Raw genomic sequence first — 26,387 nt, forward strand, 5'->3', positions numbered from 1 at the left:
TTCTGAAGATAAAGAAATCTGTTTTTAGTGCATGCATATAATTGCCTGGAAGAAGTCTATGCGTTTACTGTGGTGCTTCTGCGTATGTGTGATCCTCTCAGCTACAGATCCGACGTTTCATCATTACGGCCCAGCAAAGACCATAATTTTGTCACCAAGTTTTCCTCACCCCTCATTTCAGACCTAGCTTGCAGCGGTGTTTGTCACTTCCCTGGCAGTAGCAGTGAGAGCAGTGCTGATGCTGCCTACATGCTGTCAGGGCACAGCTGGTTAGCATGCAGTGGATGAGTAAATGTCCCTTGGGAAGCTAGAAGCCACCAACCCTCCTCACACTGCAGAGAAAGACTGTAGGAAACACCTTCCTCACTGAACGCAGTCAAAATGAACATGACTGTTCCTAAGGCTCACGCCAGAAGACTACAGCTCCTGGCATTCAGCGGGCTGTGGCATTCCTGCCCTGGGACCAGCAGAGCAGCCCCACATACCCTAGAATATCTCCATCCTTGTTCCACACCTCCAGCACCACCAGGCCCCTCACTGGGTCTTTTCCTGAGATCCACTCAGCACAGTCCCACCAATCAGTCCTAGAGCCACACCCCAACCCCCAGGTCACCTACCACCTTGGTCACAGGTCACTTTATCCTGGGTCCCGTGGCCCCAGTATGGCCCCAATCCCTGCCCCTTTTCTCCTTCCGCTGTAGATCAGGTTGCATCATCCACAGCTGCCCAGGCAGCAAACATAAGGCTGCCCAAACACCACCACTCTCCTCCTCCTCCCATCCCACATCCTGCAGCCACCACTGGCCCTTTGCAGAGCAGCTTTTCCCCCATCACCACCCTCTCCTTGTCCAAACACATGGCTCCTCCAGAACCACTCCACTGATACAGCCCTCGCAGAGCACAAGGCCACCACCTGACCCCCACAATATGTAAGGCTCCTTCACTCAGCACAGCTGCTTGCCAAGTGCAAATGGACAGTCATTAGCACAAAATAAGTCACTAATGCACACAACTCCCAAGAGGTCTGCTGCAGGGCTTGGCACCTCCATGCTCTTCTTTCTCCTCAGTGGTCAGGTCTGGTGCAGCATTCTCTCATCCAGTAGGAAACAGTCACCTCCCGTAGCCATGGGCTGCAGGGCAGAGACAGGAAGAAAAAAATTAAGGGAGTAGAATGCAAGATTAAAAAAACAAAAAAAGGAGACAACCAGATGGGCAGAGGAATACAGCAAGAGTCAATGAGAGAAAGAGAAGGACACGAAGATTAAGACAGGTAAGAGAGAGAGAAAGAAAGAGAGAGAGACAAAAGCTTCAGCACTTGCTGAGGGCTTGCAGATTGTATCTACTTTTGGCAAGAAATGGCAGTTCAGAGGTGGCAATCCTACAAAACAGAGCAACAAATCTACTACCTCTATGGACTTCTAGAAAGCTCATGGCCCACACACAACACTCCAGCATATATGAAGTAAAGCTCAGGATCAGGTTTTCATTTCCATGTGTTTTAATAAGTTAACAGGTTCGGCCATTACACAGCAATCGAATTCTTCAACATTTACAAAAGTGCAATAACTTCATTCATTTTGTCTGAATTAGATCATTTTATTTCCATTTCTTAAATAACCACAGAGTTCCTGTTTTTTTTTCCCTCCAAACACAACCTGAAGTTAAAATAAACAGCCCAGAAAGAAGGCATTAAAATACTAGGAGAAAAAAAAGCACGCAAAAGGAGGGTTGCTAATTCAGATTTAGCATACATATTTGGTCCCGTACCTCTACAAGCAAGGAAAGATGGTACAGAGCAGTCATGCTGTGTAGAAAGATCTGTGATTATCACAAGTACATAAAGGTCTTTTTCAGAAGTTCGATCACCATTGATATTATTACTCTCATTACACTTCACCATGAACTAGGGGCAGGGAGGGGAGGAACAAGGCAAAAGATCCCAGAAGCAAATACCATCCACCCAGCAGTCAAGCATCTCCACAGCTACCCAGTAACAACCCCTTCTGTAGGACTAGCAAACATGAACTCAGATTAGCTGTCATAAGAAGCAGCATCAATTAAGATAAAAGCATTTAAACACAAACATTTCAAGAGTAGAAACAGCACATGACCCTGGCACGCTCACAGCAGTTTGAAGATTTCTTGACACTTCCCCTCCACTGAATTGTTTTCTGACTAGCTGAGTAGCCTCCGCTCCCTTTCCCCCACTTCAGCCAAGTCTATCTAAAAAGTCATTCTCAACTATTTAAGCATTTAGGAGGTGTTCACAGGTGCAGTGGTTAGATTTGTCCTCAAGTCCACCTCTGGAGAGATATATCAGGGTAAGACATATTTTGTGGATACCACATAAGGCCTCTCCCAAGCCCTCCAACCATGCCTGTCCAGTCACTGTGCATTGCAATTGGTTTCACAAATTCAGAGAACGTTCTACTCACAAGCGTGTGCAAACATGCATGCATGTACCCAATCCCTCTGCCCTTGAGTTGGCCGGCCATTGAACCTTCTCTCCAAGAATCAGGCCTCAGTCAACATTTATCACATTAAAGCCTACAGCAACCCAAAGCACTGATGGTTTTGCAGACCCCTTCATTCATACACGTTTTTCTCACTTTAAGAGGGTACACAGAGGCAGGCAGACGTCAAGGGCTCTTTCAGCAGGGAGATTCTTAAAACCCTTGCCAAAATGCGAGGAGAGAGCGCATCCAGACAGAAATACAATTACAAGCAAATAGCTAGAGAAATCTGTTTTCTTCAAATAAGTGAAAATACACAGGTAAGATCTACTAAGTCTTTTATCTGATAAACCAAGGAAAAAAAAAAAAGTATACTTTGGCTTCATTTAATAGTCCCCCTTTTTTCTTTTGTAGCCAGCAGCAAAATGTAGCATTTGGAACACAGGCTCACATAAATAGGCTGAACTCTTTCTGAATACTATCTGTGTTCATGCCCACCACCCTTCCACTCCTTTTCTCCATAAATGAAATTGGTCCTTGACCAAATAATTGAAGTGCAAATATTGAGGCAACTCTGAGACTGCAGCCTCGCAATGGGAGATCATTTGAGTCTAAAGAGTTAGATGGCAGCCTGCACCACACACTGCCGTTGCTCTGTGGCCCTGGTCACTATGAAATCCACAGACCCTGAAGTGGCAACAAGCTGAGGGAATGAGTACCCACAAGAATCTAAACAGGGAAAAGCAGATTTCAAACTTTTTTTGTTTTAAAGCACAGGCAGTGATTAAATACAGACAGATCTGTTTTACACAGCAGTTTTATGAAAGAAAACTCCATGAGACTCTGTCTATAGTTTCTGGAGACCAGAGACCTACGTGACCTTCTTCTCTTTCATTCTGAGAAGAATATGATAAAAAAATCATTTCATAGGCCAATAATCACCCCTCTTTGTGAGGTGGATTTGTTACTGTACCTAGCTTCAAGTAATCCAGCAGATTCACACATGCTCATGTAGCCAAAAAAAAAAAAAGTCACCTACTACATGGAGGACAAAAATAACCTTGGAATAAAGAAAGGAAGCCACATACAGATATGAAGATTAAGGATGAATGCATTAAATCAAGAACATACCAAAAAACTCCAAGTGCAGACAAGTGACCCATTCTCCCTTACCCCACTGTCCCTCGAATACCATCTGATTTAACTACTCTGAAAAATATTCTGCATTTACAGAGAACATTTTGTAGAAAAACACTGGCTACAGTATCAGTTCTGCACTGTAGAACTTTAAGAAGAAATGAAGTGGCAGAAAGAAAACAAAAGCAGACGTGAGTTAATGCTTGGGGATGCGCTCTGTCTGAACTTGAGACTATCTAGCTAGTAAGCTATCTAGCCAGATGTAAACTTCCACATCCAATTTACTGCCCAAGATAAAGAGCACCACCAAAAATTCAAGGGAAAAAGCACAATCACCGTCATGCATCATGTGTGCCATTCATTCTATGGATGACAGAGCAGGATATTCCGAGAAAATTCTTTTGAGATGTTAGGATAATTCTTTTTGAAAGGTCAAAGGTTAAATATCAAAAACAGTAATTCCACTGCCACTTAGGAGCAACCATATCCTGGAGCCTACAAACCGGGAACAAATTCATTAAGATGCACGGACGTATTCCAGGAATTACCTTTTTAACACAGCTAGAAAAACCTCCTCGGTTCCCCAAGGCCAGTGAGGAACTCTGGTTTGTGCTTTACTTCTAGCTCTCCTATTGTGTCCTTCCTCCGAGGCGGAACTAACTATACCGGTTTAAAATTAGGTAAGCGTTTATCAGACATAAACCTCACTGGCACTTCGCAGAGCGATCTGTGCCAACAAGGGCAATGCTCACTATCCCTCACAGCTGTTCTTATGTTAACATTCCAGAAGCACTGGTGGGAGCCCTGGGCACTTGCCACAAGCTGCCCCATGACAAGATAGCTCACGCTGCTCCTAGTTTTTAAGAATACATGAATATTAAATCAGATTTGTAGAAGATCCAACAATAAATCTGTAGGAAGAGCCAGCAGCAATTCAGTTAAAAAAAGCCATTAGTAATACAAAGTTTCAGTCATCACTGGAGAGTTTCTGCTGTCTAGGCACAACCAGCACATTTCATAGAATCATAGAATGAGCTAGGTTGGAAAAGACCTACAAGATCATCTAGTCCAACCATCCACCTACCACCACCAACCCCACTAAACTACGTCTCCCAACGCTATATCTAAACGTTTCTTGAACACCTCCAGGGACAGTGACTCTACCACCTCCCTGGGCAGCCCGTTCCAGCGCCTGACCACTCTTTCAGAAAAGTAGTATTTCCTAATGTCCAGCCTAAATCTCCCCTGGCGCAACTTGAAGCCATTCCCCCTCGTCCTGTCACTAGTTACAAGAGAGAAGAGGCTGACCCCCAGCTCACCACAACCTCCCTTCAGGTAGTTATAGAGAGCGATGAGGTCTCCCCTGAGCCTCCTCTTCTCCAGACTGAACAATCCCAGCTCCCTCAGCCGCTCCTCATAACGCCTGTGCTCCAGACCCCTCACCAGCTTCGTTGCCCTCCTCTGAACACGCTCCAAGGCCTCAATGTCTTTTTTGCAGTGAGGGGCCCAAAACTGGACACAGTACTCGAGGTGGGATTTCATTCAAAACAGCCTCAAACTTGCCTAAAGAAAACAAACAAAAACAAACAAAAAAACCCAACTGCATCGAGTAATGTTAATGACAGAGAGATGGTGCAAGACAGAATACCAAAACCAGAACCAAACCCTGAAGCTCCCTGTGAACAAGGCCTATGAAAAAGTTCCGCGTGTGATAACGTCACGGACCCAGAGAAGGAAGCCTACATCAAACCAGAGATTACTAGGGCTTGGTGGCAGACAGTCAACTTCCCAAACTGGTGCATCAAAAAAATTTATTTTCATTTTTCTTACTGAACAGCAAGCTCTGTGACATCTGGAGTTCATCAAGCTACACAGAAAGCCACATAGGCCTAGGCACAGAACTGCGCAGACAAGGAAAGAAACCAAGAAAAAAGAAGACAAGATATAAAAAAACTTGGGAATTGCAGAAAGAATTCCAGACCTTGAAAAACAGAGAAAAGTTTCCTGGTCAGCCAGCTGGAACAGTTAGACTTATTAGGTACATTCAACCTTGTGAGGAATCAGCAGATTGAAAACTAGAGGCCTTTCTTCTGGCACACATCAACACTTAAAATCCACGCCTAAGTTACTCTGGTCTTCCCTACTTTCAGACACTTTTGAGACACACCCTAAAATTCCTACCCGTAAATCCCTTCACAGCACTTTACCAAGCACATTCCAGTCTTTGGAAATGGCACAAGGCCTTATCAGTAACCTAGGTTTTGTCCTTCTGACACGATGCACTGTGTCACACATAGTTTCACAGAACAGCTACTTTTTCAACTGGGTCACATCCTGCATGAAGTACATCAACTGCCCCCACCTCAAGATATATTTTAACAGAAAAGCAGAGCTAGAAAACAGCCAGGCCTATGTGATCTCTGAGGCTTTTTCTCCTCCCTTTTGCTCCATTTTCTTGACTCCACAACCCACAGAACAGCAAGAGCTTCCACTCAAACCATCTACTCTGACAGGGCACTGTCATTTCCTCAGGAACTGCTGTGACACTCATTCAATCCGGGCCTCTGGGGATATTCATAATGCATGCATCTCAGGAGACTAGAAAAACATTCATTTAGAAGGGCAGTGTTTGCTCCTGTGCAAGCAGCTGATTTTCCCCCCCAGCAGCTCTCCCTCAAGAAACACCCAGTGCAAAATGCCCCCAGTTTAAACACAGAGAATGACATATTTAAGAAGGGGAGTATCAAATGCCATCAAGAAAGGCTCTTTCTATACTTTCCTCTGTGAAAACATGTAAGCTCCTCACTCATGTCGCCACACAGCTTGAGGTTTCACATCACACTGCTCTTTTGCTGTTATTGCCACATTTCTCACTTGTCCTACTCCAGCACAGTATCGGTCAGTGGTGCTAGAACTGCTAGAGAGTGAGGCCACACACCGTGCAGGACCAGATGACAACCTCTGCCATCTTCCAGCAGAACACTGGGGAAGCCCCAGCTATGTACAAGGAAAAGGGTTCCACTCATACAGAAGACAGCTGGTACATACATGCAGCAAGGTCTCTTCCCCACTCCAGAACACAAATACAGAAGGGTTGTGTCACCAGGTGGCAGCACCAAGAGCAGCAACCAAACCTTGCAAGGACTCTGTCTTCTGCAGAAAAGTTGCCTAGTGGTTAAGACTTCCTCCTTCTTAGAGACACCTTTCTTCATGAGTGTAGCACAAACAGAAGGCCTCCTCAGCACCCTCTGAACCAGAAGCCACTCCAGTGGCAAAACTGAGTGGGGAACAGCATCTCGTTCTGCTCACAGCTCTCAGGCCAGGAACGTACCACCCCACAACGCATCACACATCTCAAGTCAGGCAACAAGCCTCTGTGCCAAGCAAGAGCAAAAAGCAAATGGCTCATGACCGTACCATTCTTTCTCAATACCAGAATTCTGCAAGGTTACAACCCACAGCTCTTGAAAAATGCAGCTACCTTGGCAGTTTCTCACCTTTTTTTTTTTTTTTTTTTCTTTTTTTTAAAGTGAGGCTGTCACTTGAGAGGTCCCCTCTCTTTCAAGGAAGCACCTGGTGAAGCTGAACAGCTACACAGAAGGAGTCACCTCTGCAGCTCCTGGGACCCCAATGGGGATTAGCATGTCAGCTAGGTTTTTTAAGAGCATAACAGTCAGAGAAGGCCGAGCTAAGACATTTAAGCAGCCTCAGCCCTGGGTTCACCACCTTTGCTCCCCAAACAGCGTTAAGTACCAGGGTGTCTTCCCTCAGCCAAGGACGGAAGGAAGTGGACTGCAGGTCACAGGTACCAGCGGAACGGAAAGACGAGAGACTAGAGGACAATTTCTGTTGAATCCTTCCAGCTGGCTTCTCCTTCATTCAGTTCTCACCTGTTGCTGTGCTGTCACTAGTTTTAGGTTTGGATTTAGACTTGAAGGAGAAGCGTTTGATGAGGCGGTGGGAGAAGCTGCCAGCTTTCTTCTTGGTGGCAGAGCTAGCAGTGACGTTGGACAAGTCATCGTGTGACTGGCTGAGGCCAGCTTCCTTCTGCTTGCTCCTTCTCCGGAAGATGAGTTTGGTACTACTCCGAAGAAAGCTAACTGCAAAGACAGGAAAGAGATGGAAATCATGATGGTACCCTGCCCAAGCAAGCGTCTAGGACAACAAATGCACACTGTTATCTGGCCACTCTCATACAAGAGGCCATCATCCCAAGCAGCAAAAGCACACAGGTCAAGTGAGTCCTAGCTTCCAACTGCAAGGCAAAGTCCAGATCCAGGACAGACTGCATTACCAACAAACCATTTCCATAAAAGCACACCTCCTGTACGTAGGCTTCCTTTTATGCAGCAACCCACTTTGGGGGAGTCATGGAGAACTTCAAATTAAAGTTAAGACTGGCGTGGAAAATGACTGGGAGTATCAGAGTGTGGAGATATCAATGGGAACACACAATAGGTAAAAGGCTTCTCGTTCTAGCCTATCTTAAGGGCATCCAGATTCGCTGGTCATCAAACTCTCAGAACAACTGCTCGCAGTTTCAAAAGATGCCCAAATCTGGAGAAAAAGAATAGCGATGGCTCCAGAAGACATACAGAGGCAGGACAGGATGAAAATGCTGATCACTGGTAGCCCCAAAAAGGGCACACAAAGGCATATCCAAAACCTGCCTATTACTCAGTGCTACAACAGCATTTTCTATAGATGGCGGGCTTCTTTTTTTTTTTTCTTCCTTCTTTTCCCAGATCACTAGGTGCATCTTGTGTATCTGGGCCACATACCTTTCCACCTGACACACAAACAAAAGACCGACAGTTCTGAAAAAACAGATTTTTCGCTCACCTTTGTTTAGGTAATTTGTAGCTAGCTGAAACGATCGTGGCTTCAAGCAAACAAGTGCAAGGCATGCAGTCTGCACAACTGACACAAACCTGGATACTCCAGAACAGCAGCTCAGTAGTGACAGACCTGCCCTTCACTGTTTAGAAGCAGGGAGTTTGTGGGGACATCCTACAGTATTGCAGGTCACAGGTGCTAGCTACTTCGACGGTAATGGAGAAAAGTGCGTATCAAGGTCCACGCAATCTGTTGTTACACAGCCTCCATTTCCGCACCACAGCAGCAGAATCTGGGGAAGAATCACTATTTACAGATATGTGTCTGACCTGCAAACCCAGAGGCCAAAACACTGTCTTGGGAATATGCAAGCTGCAAAGGTCTCACTTACTCCTCAGGGACAACAAGCTGACGTTAACTACTGGTCAACAGTTCACCCCCACCTTTGTGATCTTTCAAGCTCCTGGTCTCAAGGGCTCCCGTGGAGCCAGTTTCAGACTCAACATCTTCCACAGATGGTCTCTCAGAGATGTCAGATCGCGTTGTCTCATCCAGCTCCTGACTGGCTCTTTGTTCTGATGGTGACGCTTCCAGCAGCTGTGATGATTCAGTGGAATCATGTACCTGGTCAGATGCACACACTGCCACAGTATCCCCATACACTGTGGCCTCCATGGATGCAGCATAACCCAGAGAAAGTGCCACTTCATCTTGATCAAGAGGTACCTGGAGATAGGAAGACAAGGTCTAAAGGGTTGCATTTATCTCCAGTTTCGCTCATCTGTGCTAGAAAGCACAGACGTACAATGGTCACTTATTTTTTTGCCAAAACATACTGGAAGATACCCAATTCCACTGCATTTTGCAATACCTCCCTCACTCCATAAGGAAGTCCCGGGATAACTCAGATTCTCTACGAGGTTCCCCAGCTGACTACCATCAACAGCTTCCCTTCCTCCTGCCATGCTCTGTGAACTTCCCATGGCAGTAGCCCTGCAAACCAACAAGGTAACCTTGATGCTTGCTGGGAAATAAGGACAAGCTGCAAGAAAGCAGCAAAAGGGCTCTGCTGAGCAAGTCCTCTGCGCTAGGATCTTTCCTCACCATTCCCTACAGGACAGGGTGGTTTCACACATACATCCCTAGAAACAACCTCCCATACTGAAAATGGAGACCTCTAACTACCAGACACCTTGGAAACTCCTGAGATGATCAGCGTGCTACGTTTTGTTGGGGTCTTCTTGATGGGCTTGTTATTTGCCTCAGTTAGCTGCCTGATTGCCGTCTCAGCCACCGGATCCAAGCCATTGGGCATCTGGCTGTCCCCTGAGCACAAGAAAGACACCAACACTTGAAGTAGCATCTTTCAGCACAGGCAAGAGTTCACTTACTGACCACGATGCTTTTAATGGGCTACTGCATGTACGTTACAATAGATACCAGTATTTATTATAGATTTGCTCAAACAAATTAAAGAAAGGATGATCCACAGAGCTCTCATCTCCTTTAGGCACCTGTTGACTTCCCAACGAGCACATTATTAAAATACCCTTCCCATTTCTCACTTCAAAAGAACTTCCAAAGACTTACAGGAAGTCACACAGCCTTGGCCGCAAAGCATCCAAAGAGCCTGTGCACCCTGTCCCAGAGACCATCAGAAACACCAAGTACAGAGATACAGTGTGAGAAAAACTCTTTGGGTTCAGATATCTTAGAGATGATCTTGTCAGGCAAAGACACATCCAGACTAACAGATGAGAGAGCCACAGTGGCATTTCCTTCACCTGTCTCCACCTCCCCTCCCCCTGCCCCTCATCCTCTTCTTCACTTAAGTACTTGGACTTTCCCTTTCGCAGCAAATGCAGGTGAGTTCAGCGACCCTCATTCAGACAGCTGCTTTCTGAGAAAGGCTAAGGAACATCACTGCTCCACTAAGAATCCGTTTCGCAAGCACTTACGGCTACTGCTGTACAAGGAGCTGTGAGGACAGCTGCTTTCCAAAAGCACTGTTGTCTTCTTTTCTGTCACTTCCACTTTGGACGGTGACCTTGAAGGTGAGTCTTCATAGTGAAGGAGAGGCAGACCCGGAGACAAAAGTGGACATGAAATTCAGGTAGCTTCATCACATTCTCATGGCCCACAACACACACAGTATCATACACACACACACACACACACACAGAACATCTGCAGAGGCTGCCAATATGCGGCTTTGCAGCAGTCAAGTAGTAAGACGCCTACTGGAATGACACACAAAGCAACCCTGTCACAAGTCCCTGTTTGTGCTGTTTCCCAGCCCTACCTCACTAAATATCCAGCGCTACATTCACCAAGACATCAGACCGAGACTGCGAGCAGCAACAACCGCTGGTAAGCAAGGTCAACAGGTCTTCAGGCCTGTATTCAGTACGTAGAGCATAACTCATTTAGCAGTGAAGAAAATAGAGTAAGAAAGCCAAAATATTTAGTCCAACATCACACGGAAGTCACGCAGCACCACCATACACAGGGCAGTCCTGCCCTTAAACAATGTCAGAGAGGCTCATCCCTCTGATATCTCTTTCCAAATGAAGGAGATACATCAATACGTCAATTCCCTCCCCTCAATGCCACCTACTAGTCTCCAGACAGACACAAGACAGTAACCTGGAAGCCAAAAGCACCATCCACCCACCTCAAACTTAAGGTGCAAGTCCACAGCAAACACAACATTCAATGGCTGAACAGCCACCTGTACAAGACTCCTATCTCAGTGCAGCCTCACCCAGCTTACAGTCCACCTTGGGTCGGGACTGAATGGTGGTGACAGTAGTCACAATGGTGCCATCGGGCATGATGGTCCGATCCATCTCCACCTTCTTGGTGGGGGTGATGCTGGTATGCAGAGCTGTGGCATGCTGAGCATTCAGAGATGCAGGAGAATCCTGGTATAAAAGCTACAAAGAGTAAAACATAGCTCAGAAGGGCCTATCCTCATAGGAGAATGAAAGGCAGGCAGACACACATCAAAAGCTACTGCTCTGGACACCAAGGAGCCATCCTCACTGCAATGCCAGTCAAATGGAAGGGAAGCTCAGGGACTAAGGGTGAGGTGACACATTCTCAGCCTAGAGGTCTGTTAGTCCCCTGCAACAGGCTCAGACCTAATCACTTTGGTCTCCAGCTAGGGTCTCACATTACAAATATTTCTAGAGCATGCATTCACAGAGCTTATGAAGTCATCAGCTCACCTCCAAAACAATGGTAGCTTCAGCTGCCAGTGGCTGCCCAGCTCCTGAGGCCAGGGAGCAGACCTGTCTTCCAGAGGGCTGTTTCCCCAAAGAATCAAGCAAAAGAGTAGTATGTGCTAGCAGCACACCTGCAAAAGGAAAGAGGAAAACAAAATACCACGCAGGTGCTGAGCACCACAGACCTTTCCCAAGCTCCATCTGCTTTTGGAAACTAGACCCATGGGACATCAAAGCAGATCCCCTTGACTCCAGTAGTTCCCAGATTTAGCAGAGGAGGCTCTGCTTTGCTGATCCACAAAACAAACATTAGACAAGCTGTATTTTAGTAGCCTCCATCAACAATAGTTGCTGCAATTATCTGTACTCTGAGTATAAGTCAAAAACAGCCTCTGCACTGTTCTTCCAACATACACGGGCAAATCTCTGCATTCCTCTCACTGCTTCCAGGTGAGAAAGTGCAGGTCACGGGACCCTTTAACTAAGAACAACAGACTCGAGAGTTACTTCACACACAGATTCATATGAAGTTTGATATGAAAATCCTTTGCAGAATTCATAACGTATCATTCCAAAACAGAAGAACCACAGGCTCAAATCACAGCAAGTTCCTCAGGCAGTTTTGTCGCTCCATCTTAGAATCCATTTTATGGCTGCCCATACTTACCTTCCCCTTTGCCACCGTTCCCCAGCACCCGTAGCTTCAGCTCCTTACTTCTGGGTCCTAACTCACTGTTGAAACAGAGACAGAACTGGTATTAGGCAGTCTGTGAAGAAACGCCACAGAGTAAACGAGTTCATTTAATATTTTCCTTCCCTCAAATCGCCTTTCCAAAGCTCTGGAATGTGTGTCTTGTTTTGGAGGCCTCAAGAAGGAGCGGCAAGGTGAGGAGAATGTAAGTCAGTTAACGTCCCATGCTGGGCTGCGTAAGTTTCCAGAGCAAGTTAACAGAACTACCTGTCTAGAAGGCTAAACGCTCCTGCCCCTGAACTCCACATGATCAGCACTTCTGCCCATCCACTCAAAACAAGCACCATACAGTGAAGCAGGAAATACATACGCAAGTTGGAGCTGATCACTAGTATTTGCATCCCAGCACACCAGGAGCACAAACACACACCACCCTGCACTGCAGTAAGGACACAAAGAGATCACGCTAGTCTGCCTTTACTGCAACTGCCAGGAGAGCGGCAGACACTTACAGGAAGAGCTCTTCATTCCACTCCATCTCTGCAGCAGTGCCAGCACTACCAGCTCTCACTGGCCTTGTCCACTTCTGCTGCGGGGGACTGTCTAGCTCTGCAACACAGCATATCTCCCCAACTCCTGCAACAGAGAAAGAGAGCATGCATGCACCTGTAAATGCAAGGCGGAGCTCAGTAGCCACACATGCATATTTCCATTTCAAGACAAACAGCAAGGTTAGACCAAGTGGGTATCTCCACACTTGCCCTGCTTCAGATTAGCAGTGTTTTCACACTTACCTCCATTCTTCTGTGAGCCTAGGTTCAGCACACGAAGATTCCGAAGCAACAGCTTTGAACCCAGAGGTGCTGCTACTACACTGTACGGAGACTCTTGGGTCACTTTGCTGCTGGATACCTGAGAAATCATGAGAGGAAGACTGATGACCTATCGTTTGCTTATCAGCAGATAGCAGTAAGACACACAACACTTGTGCTTGCATCTCACAAATGCTCCTCACGGGAATAACCACAAAGCCCTCAAGAGGTAGTGCAAGTTCCACAAGCTATCAACCTTCGTTGTGCCCCCGTATTATTTCAGACATGAAATTTAGGGTAGACAGGAAAAGAGACAGATAGGAAAGAGCTCTCTGACTACTAGAAGGGGGAACCAAAGGTGACACACCTTCAGCTAGGACTATCCTGCCAAAGGTCTCTCCCACTAATTCCCCCCATTTCCTGTGCCACAATACGCTGATTATTGTCAAGGATGTGACTGTTGTCTAGAAATGAGCCTCTGCCCTTGAATTCTCAGTGTCTCAGTCCTCCGAAACACTTCAGGGCACAGTGTTCAAGGCACGAGAATGTTACCGGAAGAGAACCTTACTGTGCCGGTTCCTGCTGTGCAAGCCTTCAGATTCACCATCATGGCTGGCTGCGTGCTGACAATAGTATCCTCGATTAGATCCTTTATGGTGGACAGATCTGCTCTCCCTTCATTCTTCTCTCCACAAATCCAAAGGAAATGCAGGAATGTCATAAGGAGGAAGACAATTTTTCTCCTTATACAGCTCCAACTGTCTCTCAAGCCTCGACACTAAGCAGCCCCTCTCCCAGAAATACCCTCCCACATACTCTTCTTCTGTCCTCTACACCTCCTCCCCAGTGCTTAATCTTTGCCGTAATAGTTACCGGCAAAAATAGGCTATATAAGCAAGACAAACTGACCCTTTACATCTGTAGTCTCCCTGTTGGAAATTTTGACAATAAAGGCTTTAGGGCTTGCCACATCCTTGCCGCCTCATGTAATGGTACTACCGTACTTTCATAAGAGCCAAATTCCTACATCCGCTAAGGATAAGACAAGGATTTTAATAAAACTAACAAAAAAAAAAAAAACCAAAAACCTGAATTGCAAGCACATCTGTGTTCAGCTCATCAAGCCGCAAATACTCATGGGTTCTGAACACTTTACAAGTCCAAAAAGTAAAATAAAATACTCCAACTCATTTTGCAGCTACGCAGTTGGCAACAGCAGTAGAACCTACACAGACAGAAACCATTTTTTGCTATGTAGACTCTATTCAGAGCTCAGATGCCATGCAAAACTCAGAGAGCAGGTATCAGAACTGCTTCAGCTCTCTTTAAGAATGCACTCCTTTAGCATAACTGAGCTAGTATTGGTTCCAGAGTGAAAGAATCCCCTACTTAGCTCTAAAAGGGCCACAATAGCGAGCTGCCCACCTCTTCCCTCTGCAGCAGCCTTCTTCATGGCTGGGCACTGTTCCTGCCCCTCCCACCCTTCCTCTGCTTGAGCCTAGCCTCCCCGTTTGCTTACCTCACATGGCTGAAGTCTTGGAAGAACTGACAGATTCAAGTCTGGTCTGTCCTTGAATGTCCATGACACCAGGAGACCCTGATTCTGTATCTCCTCCAAGTGGATCTCCACCTGACCCAGAACAAATATGCAGTCAGAAATGCTCTGTTTTCATTTGGTGTTTCTTGCCCTGCTTGACCTTCAGCAACTGAAAGAGCCTCCCCATTAGTGCAGCAATAAAAAAAAACAAAGAAGAACATAGGTGGTCCTAAGCCTCCGATAGTAACTAGCTGCAGAATCTTCGTCACTCCATATCCAGCTTCCTCGTTGCCTTTGGATGCCCAGACACCATCAAAGGAAAAAATAAAATCTTATCTCTTTGGCTGAAGAAAAAGCCTGCAGGACAATCTGATAAAGCAAGTTGGGTACTAATACAGGGTATTTGCAGAGCTACATCATTAACCACTGTCAAATGTAAGTAGAGCCATTTCTAAGTCTCTAGGAAATCATCCTTAGTCTTCAAACTCATTCAGGCCACCAACAGTCTGCAATAACAACACAGCCTGTACAGTACTCCATAGTACAGTTAAAAAGTGCCGCATCCACACAAAATAAAGGCATCATTAATACAACACACAAATGAAACAAAGGCAGAATGACACAAATGACAAAGGAAGAACTCCCAACTCAAGATCTCTAGTAAAAACAGTGGAATGAAATTTAAATTTAACATAGTTCAACAGAAGTAACTGAAAGACAAACAGCTTTTGAACATTTATTTACCAGGAACACACAAGGTCTTCAGTTTAAAGTAATAGATCTGGGACACGGTAGCCAGATAAGTAACTGGCAAGAGGCTTACGGAAGAGGCAAGGCAAATTTGGCACAGTGGCACTCCAAGTATTCTGACCATCAGACATACAAAGATCAAAACTTCAACAGACACAGACGAGGAGACCTACAAAATTCCAAGGAGTAGAGAAGCAACTTGATCAGATTCGACTTGGCTTCTACAGACTAAGCAAAGATGAAAAACGATGGCAACTAACAGCCATAACGAGATGGCAGGCATGCTAAACACCAACGAAGAAAAGGAGATACTCAAAAGGAATGAAGAACTTTTACGCAGGCACAAGAACAAATCAGCACGATCCGATAAACTTACACGGAAACTTTTAATAAAGCTTTTATCAGCAAAGGCATTCTAGAACAACTTTCCAACTGTAATATCTGCAGTAGTGTGGGACTGGCCTCATACTGTGGAACTGCTGTTAATTCTACCATCTTTCCCAATAGTACCAAAGAGTAAGCAGTATCTAAGCAAGATACCACCAAGAGCAAGAAATCCTTCTGCTTGAAGGAAAAATGGATTTCATTTTTCCCCTCAAAAGGGAAAAATCCAACAGGAAAGCAACTGTGGAGTTACCACCCACTGCAATTTCAGTTTCTTTCTCTGGAAAAAGCACCTTCATCTCCAAAATTCAACACAGAAACAAAATAAATCACACTCTCGTGAACGTATTGAAGGGAGTCCAGGCAAGCCAACTATTCCTCACAGTGGACTTCTTTTTCACACCAGTAACAGGACAAAACAATATTTGTACATACACACAGGACGCACCTTTCACTATTTATCACACTGCAAGGGGTTTTGAACTCTGGGGATCTTCTGGTTTTTAAGCAAATCTTTAAAAAGCAAGTATAGAACACTGCCATACATCATCTCTCTGGTCCAAGATTTTATTAAGATAATGTTATCTATCCAAGACCTGCAGAACAATGCTCAGAAAACAGGACCCTGCACACTGATCAGGAAACATTTAGTACCTCACCAGACAGTAGCGATACCTTGGTTCTCTCTCTGGCACAGTAAGGCCTCACTGTCGCTGCACTACATCAAGTCCTCCCTTCCTCCTTCAGCATAGGACTATGTAAAAGAACAAGCAAATTGACAAACTTTTTACAACTATTACCTGAGCCTGCAGCAGAGCCAAAGTGACGTGATATGTGTCCACAGAAACAGCAACTGCAGACTGCTGGGTTACAGAGACGGGGAATTTCACAGCTTCAGCTGACAGATGACAACACAGCACCTACAGAGAAAAAGAAATTGATAATTTTATATCCTTGGTGAGACACAGATTGGAGATGGCAAAATCCGTAAAAGCAATAAGCCAGGTTAACCTATCGAGGCAAGACAAAAACATCAGGCTGTCAGCCCCAGTTCCACACTGCAAATGTGCCATTTAAGACTCCATATAAGCCAATGAAGATCTATCAGTGACAAAGAAGCTCTCCTCTCTGCACCGCAGTGCCCTGATATTCAGGCTCAGCATTCCTACATCTCAGCTTTATCAGACAGATCTCATCCACTGCTCTCACAAAGCTCACCAGCATATAGCTCCTGAGCTGCAATCTCGGAACCGAACTATGGACCTGGCCCACAGCTTTCCTCCGGGTTTACCATCCTCACCACATGGGCACTGACAGTCCCCATAGAAGACTGACTGCAGAGAAACCCCACATGGCACAATTCAGAACAACGAAGCCTTACCATGCTGTGGCCCGACTGGCCCTTGCACGTCACACAGCTTATACTTGCTGCTGGTGGTAATTGAGGACCCTCTTCAAATGTGATCTGCACTGAACTCTAAGAAAAGAGAATTCCATTAGTTCCCAGCAGACAAGGTATCCCAGGTAGTTTCAAAGAGGATGAGCAAGTCCAACATAGGGCCCCAGAGACATTCTAGTCCAATTCCATGAATCCATCCAGCACACAGACACATCCACACTGGAATTCTGGCTCGTCCAGACAGAGAAATGAAACAGTATCTCTGGTCCAGGCTCACAAACACTAATTTCAGACAAGCAAGCCTGAGTGAGAATGCAAAATTGTTCTAGATACCAGTTAACTATAAGAGTGTGTTAAACCTTCTTCATCACTGAAACTGCTTTTCTTCTCTCTCCTCTGTGCTAATTTCACCCCAATTAAAAAACAAAAAACACCACCAACAATAAAACCTGCCCCCAACATACAGAATCTCAGCTCACACACTTGAACTAATTCCTGTTTTCCACCTTCCCACGGTTTACCAGATTACAAACTCCACCGTGGAAGCATCCCTCTTCCTCATTCAAGGCTTTCCCCAAGTAACAAGAGCAGCCCTCCACAGAAAATCTTTCACAAAGAACAGAAGGCCATGATAAAGAGCTGAGGGTATTGCTCAAAGAAACCTATCCTTCTCTTTCCTCACAAGGAGCAAACAGAGGTAGAGTAGGTAATCTGAGCATGTGGACATGACCATTTACACTTCCAATGCATTCCGAATAACTGAGATGCAGCTTCTCCCTCGAGATCTCAGCAGGCAGCACAACTATCCAACAACAAATGAAAAACAAAACACTAACACACACACACAGGCCAAAACAAGCCTCCTGTTCTGTGGTCTTCAGAAGGTGTGTGTGGACTACTCACAGAAGATTGTAGTCAAATGGCAAGCAGACTTCACCTAAAAGCACTTAACTTGAAAAGACAGCAGTACAAGTATTATCTTAAAAATAAATGAATAATGTACAGTTGAGGCTCACATCATTAACTCTACTCTCTTCTCATCCGGCAGCACCCCAGATAGCTTGCAAATAACAACTCCTCAGAGCAAGTGATGAAAAGTTACTCAGTGTTGCAATACGTTAGGAAAATTACGACAATCACGACTACAGTGAGCAGAACGGTAGATGGGGAGGAGTGCCAGAATTCTGCAGTCCAAATAAGGCACTGGCAAAAACAAGGTGCTTGAGAGGTAGAAGAAAGGGACCCAAGATAGTGCTTTTTCCAGTTAAACACACATAAACAGCTCCAGGTAACTCTTAATCTTATCCAGATATCCACCTGAGTCACAGGCTCCCAGGAACACTATTGAGGCCCCACTTCAGAGAACTGTTTTTAACCACAGCAACTCACTGCAGCAATGCCATCTTCTGGAGAGATGTGCTCCAGAAGAGGAACAACTGCAGCAGAAACAGAAGCATAGCCACCTGAAGGCCTCCATGCCATTTTAGCTGTCAGCCAGTCTTTAACTGGCATGATTTCTAGATCCCGCAATTTAGAAATTCAGGTCACTTTGTGAGAATCAGAGGAATCTAGTATGTGAGGGATGAGCACAGCAGATCAGACAGGGGCAACTGCTGACAACCCAGCACCACAACTACGGTACTCCCACAAGATGGTGCACAAAGGGAGAAGATGCATTTCGCACATGCTATTGCTGATGTGCAGTCCCTTACCAAGTCCTCTCTGCAAAGGAAGGCTCCTGTCCATGCACGCTCCATCCCAGAAAACAGAAGACTATCTCATCAGCTTTGCAAGAGAGAAAGCAGTTTCCATGGCTTGATACGTATGTGCCATTGTACCAAGCCAGCCACAGGAGGGTTTCACTAAGCAACGGCTTTGATAGACAAAGGAAAAGCAACTGATGTCGCCTACTGGTCTTGTGAAAGGCCTTTGACATGGTCCTGCACCACATTCCTTATCTCTAAGTTGGAGAGATACAGATTTTATGGCCAGACTATTTGGTGGATAAATAATTGTTCGGATGGTTGTAGCCCGAGTGTTGTTGTCAACAGCTCTACTTCCAGCAGGTGGCTGGTCAGGAGTGGTGCCCCCCAGGGGTCCCTCTTGAGACTGGTACTCTAACATCTTCATGAATGACATAGATGATGGGATCGAGCGCACGCTCAGTAGGTTTGCAGACGACACCAAAATAAGTGGTGCAATTGACAGAATAGTAGGAAGGGATGCCACCCAAAGGGACCTGGACAGGCTCAAAAAAGCAGGCCCACGAGAACCTAATGAGGTTCAACAAGTATATGCAAGTTGTTGCATTTGGGTAGGCTCAATCCCAGATATGTCTACAGACTGGGAAAACTCATTGACAGCAGCCTTGCACAGCTGGTGGACAAAAAGCTGTACATGAGCCAGCACTGTACACTTGCAGCCCGGAAGGCCAACTGTATCATTGGCAGCATCAAAGAAGGGGTAGCAGCAGGGCAAGGGAGGCGACTGCCCCTCTCTACTCTGCTCTCGTAAGGCCCTATCTGGAGTACTGCGTGAAGGCCCAGGGCCCCCAGCACAAAAAGGATGCAAAGCTGTTGGAGCAGGTCCATAGGATGGCCACAAAGACGATCAAAGGGCTGGAGCACCTTTCCGATGAAGAAAGGTTGAGGTAGCTGGGCTTGTTTAGCTTGGAGAAGAGAGGACTCCCTGGAGAACTCATTACGGCCTTCCACTACTTGAAAGAAGCTTCTATGCTGGAGGGGGACTGACTTCTTATACAGTCTAACAGTGACAGAAGAAGAAGAAATGGCTTTAAACTAAAAGAGGGTTAATCTAGGTTAGGTAATAGGAAGAAATTCTTCACTCAGAGGGGGCAGCGGGGCACTGGAATAGATTGCCCAGACAAGTTGTGGAAGTTGTGCCGTATCCCCAGAGACGTTCAAGGCCCCGTTGGATAGAGCCCTCAGCAGCCTGATCTAGTTGTTGGCAACCTGGCCCATGGCAAAGGAGTTGGAGGCTGATGATCTTTAAGGTCCCTTTCAGGCTAAGCCATTCTATGATTTTAAGTGTCACTCATGACAGCAAGTCCCTCAGTACAACATACACTATGCAAGAACAAACTTGCTTTCAGTCACAAAAAGAGTAGACTTTACAGATACAACACCAGCAGGATCCAGTGTTTCAGCTTTCAGAATGTTCTCAACATTCTGAAGTTTTCCTCAATGAAAGAAACCACCTTTTCAGGATGTGGATCTCAGGTTCAACACTAAACCTTACTACTTGCAGAACTGGGGGAAAGTGAGAAAGAGGAAGCAGAGATGTAAAACAAAGTTTTATAGCAGCTGACATATTAAACACCAGATCAAGTTCCTTGTATCTTATCCGGCGTAACTATCAAGGGCATAATCCTTCAGTGCATAATCCAGCCTCGTTTAATTCCAGGCCAAAGATTCAGTTTCAACAGCCTAAAGCAGGTAGTCCTACAGCAACCTTACACAGCACACCTCCTCGTTCTTCGTGTACCTCCTTCTGTAAGATCAAGGACATAGTCCTGTTAGTCACAATCAGTCCTAACTTCTGTCATAAAAGTCAGACTTGAATATGGATGCTTCCTGCCTTCAGTATTCTTAAGGGACTGTTCGCTAACTTTATTACACTACAACAAAGGTTTCTGAGTTTGTTTTGAGTAGACAGTAAAAGAAACAGGACGCAAACACAACAGGTCCAGTCTCATTTTTGCCAAAGCTTCCTTACCTTATTTTGAAAGGGGCATCTTTTCATTTTCTCCATATTCAACAACTAAGTACAATCAACTGACAACAATAAATGACAACAACAGAAGACAGTTTATGGAGAAGGAGTAGCCAAGTCCACAAAGGCACGCATTAATGCATAATTTGATGGCCATCTCAACCTTTAAATGTATGTCTGGCACGTTTACCACACCTATGTGAAAAGCCCCATCTTTCCAAAAACTTCTTAGGAACAAAGTACTTTACCTGTTAAAACCTGTCAGAGGATATGCTCATCCTACAAACACCGCTGAATAATCTGCTCTCTGACACCACTGGAGCCTGAAAAGCAATATAACCATCCATTCCCATTTTGTAGTGTTCGCCAACTAGATCAAAGGCAGAAAAGAGAGGCCAGATGCCGCAGCATTTCTCCATTAAACCAAAGCACAATTTCACTTACCACAGGTAGCAAAGAATGAGAAACTAGGCCAACCTTTCCAAGTCAACCTAACAAGGCCAAGGAAGAGGTGAAACATGGTGCCACACATAGATCACAGAGACCTTAAGATGGAGAAGCAATGAAACAAAGAATCAGCTGTTTCCTTTTTTCTTCCTGCTTTTTTCCTTTCTTTAAAGAGCAACACCAGATGAGGAGAGAATAGGCGTCTCACAAGCGCAGTCAGACAGGTCCAACAAACCAAATCTGTCAATACTAGCAGCAGTAAGCGATACCTAGCTTTACAAGCGGGGTCACTGGTACACTTCAAAAAAGCTAGACACAGCATATATATGACAAGCCTCAAGAAAGTTTACATTTGGAAAATGTCAATTTCCAGATCCAGATCCCAGATGTGGTCAATTTGTCAATTCCCAAATCTCTAACATGCCGGAAATATAATCTAGAAGGTAGAAACATCAGCCACGTAACAGGGATAAGTAGTCCTTTACAAATAAACCATCTGCATTCACACTTGCACAATACTTGTAGAGGCTGATTCTATCAATTTCTTTTACCACCTCAACTTGACTTGAGACACAATACTCTTTCACATAGCAGTGATCAGCCCTGTAGCCCTTCTGTAGAAACAAGAGAGAAAGTTGCTGAAGTACTAAGGCCTGAACAGTAGGCCACAAACCAAAGCTGACCTCTAGATGAATCTCACAACCTGGCATTATATATCATCAGTATTCGATCATTACCAAACATGTATCTTGGACAAAATATCTCATTACCAAGAGATGTAGCTTAGATAAAGCATTATAAGAATGTACTAATCTTTCCTTGTTTAGAAGCATAGCATCATGGCCTACTAGTACACAAACTTCCTTGGTTCCTCCTTGAGCCCTGGCCAGGCTTGAGGTGGAATCAAAAGGGAGAATGTAACCAGATGTTTCTGCCTAACTGTCACGTAAACATTTACTCAACAATGTAAGAGCTGGACCCTCTTGCAGCAAAGTTGGAGACCTCACCTACAAGTGGACACACTGCATAGGACCTCCCAGTTGCCAGGAAAGGATCTCCAAATCCTTGCTGCAACCAGGGCTCTTCAGCGACTGCGGATCTGGATGATGGTAAAGTATTAGGGCAACTAGTGATGTCTCTTTATTAATCACTATCGCTGTCCTCATGCAGTAACGGTTAGGTGCATTGCCTTGTTCTGTACTACTCTTGCTGTATCATTTCACTTATTATTTCACTGATTTAAACTTAAATAAACATACTTCTTTAACTTGGTGTCAGACCTTTGTGCTGACCCTGTCCACTGGCAAAACAGTTGCCAAGAAAACTCACCACTTCCACACAGTAACATGCAGGATACCAAGACCAGGTAGCACCAGCTGTAGCCTACCTTACAAAAACCCTAAGGGTCTGTGCTGTAAGTCCACATTACCTCTATTTAGAAAATTTAATGCGTTCTTTCAAAAAGAGTATCAGACAATGTTATTATTATTTTGCTTTATAATGCTCGGTAACAGTAAAACAAAGAATTCCAAGTCACACTGCATATTTTAATTCAGATTTTCTCTAAGACTGGAGGAGAAACGCAAGGGTGGGGCATGACAAGCAAACATCTCACTCTTGTCATTTTACACTGCTTAATGTAAGGAGGAAATGATCAACTGAAAATACAGTTTGCTCTGCTCTTTGAATGGGATCTTAAATCCTTTCAAAAGGTGTTCTTCAACATTAAGGACTGCAGAACTTCAAGAGGTTTGCCTGATGCACGCAATTAGGATTTCTTCTGTTTTGTGCTTACTGATGGCTCTGGTCTCAGGATAACAGACAACACTTTAATCTGCTTTAATCAAGAAACCAAGAAGTCAGAACCGAGCCAACCTACATCTACTGATGAAATCTTCCTTCAGACAAACTGCAGAGGACAGTCATTCTGGTTCTGGAGCCTTTCCTCACTGGTCTGCATTTTATAGATACGACTTAAATTGCTTCTCCCATACCACTGCCTTAAGGAAACAGCATCTATTTCTTCACAACACTGATAGTCTGCACCTAAATAAGACTGCAACTCTAACTTTGCTTTCTTCCACTTCATAAACTCACTAGGAAACCCTCCTTTTCCACACCGCTTCTTATTACTTCATCCTGTAACTGAAAAGGACTTCTCCAAAAAAGGCAAGGATGATGACTGTCAGGCACAACAAAGCCAAGTATTTCTTCCCAAATTGACTTCTGCAAAGATCCAACTTCTCCATCTAATTCCATCAAGTTATCATCATGAAATCATACTGAGGCAAATGAAAACATGGAGAAATTCAGAGCTAGAAAGTGAATGCTGGAATGATTACTGTGTAAACATTCCCGAAGGAGCCCAATTCATGACATTACCTACAGTGTTAGGCTCTCTGAAGCCCATTAGGCCGATATAACTAACAACAGTCGGTGAGGAGGAGGGGATAATTCCTCATTCCCCTCTTCTTTCACTAATCTCACCTATTTTTCATGTTGTCACGCTGTACTGACAGATTCGCTTTTCAGTCCTGCCTCCTGTCCAGGATTTAACATGCTTTTGTCATAAGAGGAAGACTTTCCCAGTCCCGCACCACTATGAACACAAGTTCACATCACATTCCTAAAGAATTTAGCTTCCTTTACTTAAGGGGAAAGAGCTTCATGATAATCTTTCTAAGCTCCCGATTTTCCCATACAACCGCTTCTAGTCACATGACAAGAAAAAAAAAAAGGAGACTACAGACTTTACATCATAGTTATTCTGTAGTCAAAAGCCCTCATCTTATAGGCAATGTAAGCTTCCGTAACAATACCTCCTATGGGATTAATGAGCCATGTTCTACTTAGGGAAGATCAGCACCCCATCCCTCAAGCACAGTAAAATGCAACACGCAGCAGCCAAAAAAAGAGAAGCTGGCACACCGAGCGCTTGCTCAGGACAGTTCAGTCCAGACTAAATGGCCCCCAACAAGTGCGCGGTGAGGTGCTTTCCTTCGTCAAAGCCCGCAAAGGGGAGACGGCGCCGATCGACCAAAGCCGACGCCTCCCCCTCTGCCTCACGACAACGGCTCCGGCTTCACCGCCCCTCAGCTCGCCACCGACACGGTGCCTGGCCCCGCCCGCCCGGCTCCCGCCGCCCGCGCCCCGCCGTACCCCGTGCCGGCGCGCCTGGCTGTTGAGGGCTCGCACCCAGGCCCGCTGCCACTGCTCACGCAAGGACCGGAGCGCGAGCAGAGCAGCGAGCAGCGCCCGGGCCCCGGCCTCCTCCGTCGCCGGCACCTGCCGCCGCGGCGCTCGCAGAGCCGCCGACCGCCAGTACTGGAGCAGCCAGGCCGCGACAGTGAGCAGCGAAGCGGCAAAAAGCAGCACCAGCGCGGCCCAGCCCGGATCCGGCCCCATGTTGCTGCGCGTTGCGCCTCACGGTAGTCCGGGAGGCATGGCGGGCGACCGCCGCCCGGCCCCAGACCAGCTGTTACCGCCTCCCACCAGGAAAGGAGAAGAGGGCCGCGGCGCGCCGCCCTGTTCCCGATTCCGCGACGCACGTGGGCCAAGCCCGGCCCCTGCAGCGCCCCGCGCCCGCCTGCGCACAACAGTCACCCCAGTGTCGGAGCACCGCCTCCCCGCGGCCTGGCGGGCGGCCGGGGCCATTACGCAGCTGCTGGTGCTGGTCGCCGCTTTCCTTTCCGGTGGCTGCGCGCAAGTTCTTCTCTCGGGTCTGCGCGTCCTCAGCCACCAGCCTGTCTGTCCGGACAACCTCGTCGCTAGCTGCCGTGAGCCTCTGCTAGAGGCCTAAAAGAGCAAGGTGGAGATGAACTCCATGATGGTTTTCCCCTTTCTTACTGAAAACACCTTTATCTCATCTTGACCCTTTTTCACCTGTGCTGACGCATGCTCACCTGGACCGCAGCTCATCACCCAGTTGGAGCCCGTTTGCTTGCCAGCCCCGTCACCTTCCCCGAGGAGGGCTTGCAGCAAAAGCTGTGCGCCCTTATTTCACACGTGCCACAGTGACATTTCCCTGATGCTACAGCTGCAGGAGTCTTTCTGGCCAACCACTCTCCCTCATGCATACTGTAGTTTCTTCCCTCACGGAACCAAGCGCCTGCCTTAGAATTTAATTAAGGCTCAGCTATACTTCACCAACTTTTACAGAAGTACAACGGACCATAGACCAGAAAAGGCCTTTTGATACAGCAGCAGCTTACTAATCAGCCCAGAAAAAACTATCAGAAACCATCTGAGGTCACCATATCCCACACACGGGGCAGAGGGAAGCATGTCTTGCTGCTATGCCTTTCACCTCGACTGTGTTTTCCTCCTCTGCTCAGTAAACCACATCCAAATGCAGTATCTGTGGTAAAACCCGTGCCTGTCCTGACTTCCACCAGGAGAACTCACCCGAGGACCACACACCTGGTAAAGGTTTCCTGGCTCAGGAAGACCCAAACTAACGTGGATTTTTTTTTTTTCTCCCCACGGGCCTCTCCGTTCCTCACTCTCACACAGGCAAGCAGTGCCGGGTTTGGGGGCGCTTCCTGGGGAAGCGAATAACGGGCCCCGCCAGGCGTGCAGCGGGCGGGAACAGCGCTGCCAGCGGCCACCGGCCCACGCCGTACCCACCGTGAGCTTCCGCCGCCCGATGGCCACCCCTGAGGCCACCCCCAGTCCCCACGGCTCTTCTCAGTGCCGCTGCCCGCCAGGGCCGCGCACCGAGTCCCCGTGCATCGCCTCCAGGCGACGGCCGTGCTCAGGAAGCCTGCCGCCGTCAGCGGTTGCTGTTCACAGAGCAGCGAAGCACATCAAACCACCGGGGCTCGACACGGATGCCCTCGCTGCTGGAGCAACCGCTCGCAACGCCAAAGCCCCTGGGACGCTTCAGAGGGACTACCAGACCCCCCGCACAACACCTCCGGGGCTCACCCGCCTACGGCGGCGTGAGGGGAGGGAGGGGGAGAAGGAAGTGATGTATGAGACGG

General features: G+C 46.4%; 1 protein-coding gene across 5 annotated transcripts; it reads right to left on the reverse strand.

Moving 5' to 3' along the window:
* C2CD2L (C2CD2 like) lies at positions 1-26,317 on the reverse strand. 5 transcript variants are annotated; one of them, XM_021375837.1, is made up of 15 exons: positions 24,565-24,989; positions 17,209-17,304; positions 16,628-16,747; positions 14,676-14,786; positions 13,725-13,841; positions 13,139-13,256; positions 12,857-12,980; positions 12,321-12,385; positions 11,657-11,784; positions 11,191-11,362; positions 10,385-10,486; positions 9,619-9,752; positions 8,870-9,152; positions 7,481-7,690; positions 1-1,130 (listed from the first exon to the last, which is right to left on the reverse strand). In XM_021375837.1, the coding sequence occupies exons 1-15, from the start codon at positions 24,808-24,810 to the stop codon at positions 1,111-1,113; spliced, it is 2,046 nt and encodes a 681-aa protein (XP_021231512.1). In that variant the 5' UTR covers positions 24,811-24,989; the 3' UTR covers positions 1-1,110. The 5 variants fall into 5 exon arrangements, with proteins under 5 accessions (XP_021231512.1, XP_021231514.1, XP_021231513.1 ...); XM_021375839.1 differs by lacking the exons at positions 1-1,130; positions 24,565-24,989 and adding exons at positions 4,998-5,153; positions 26,122-26,317; XM_021375838.1 differs by lacking the exons at positions 1-1,130; positions 24,565-24,989 and adding exons at positions 4,998-5,153; positions 25,009-25,805.

This window comes from Numida meleagris, chromosome 23, assembly GCF_002078875.1.
Source record: "Numida meleagris isolate 19003 breed g44 Domestic line chromosome 23, NumMel1.0, whole genome shotgun sequence".
Classification (NCBI taxonomy): domain Eukaryota; kingdom Metazoa; phylum Chordata; class Aves; order Galliformes; family Numididae; genus Numida; species Numida meleagris.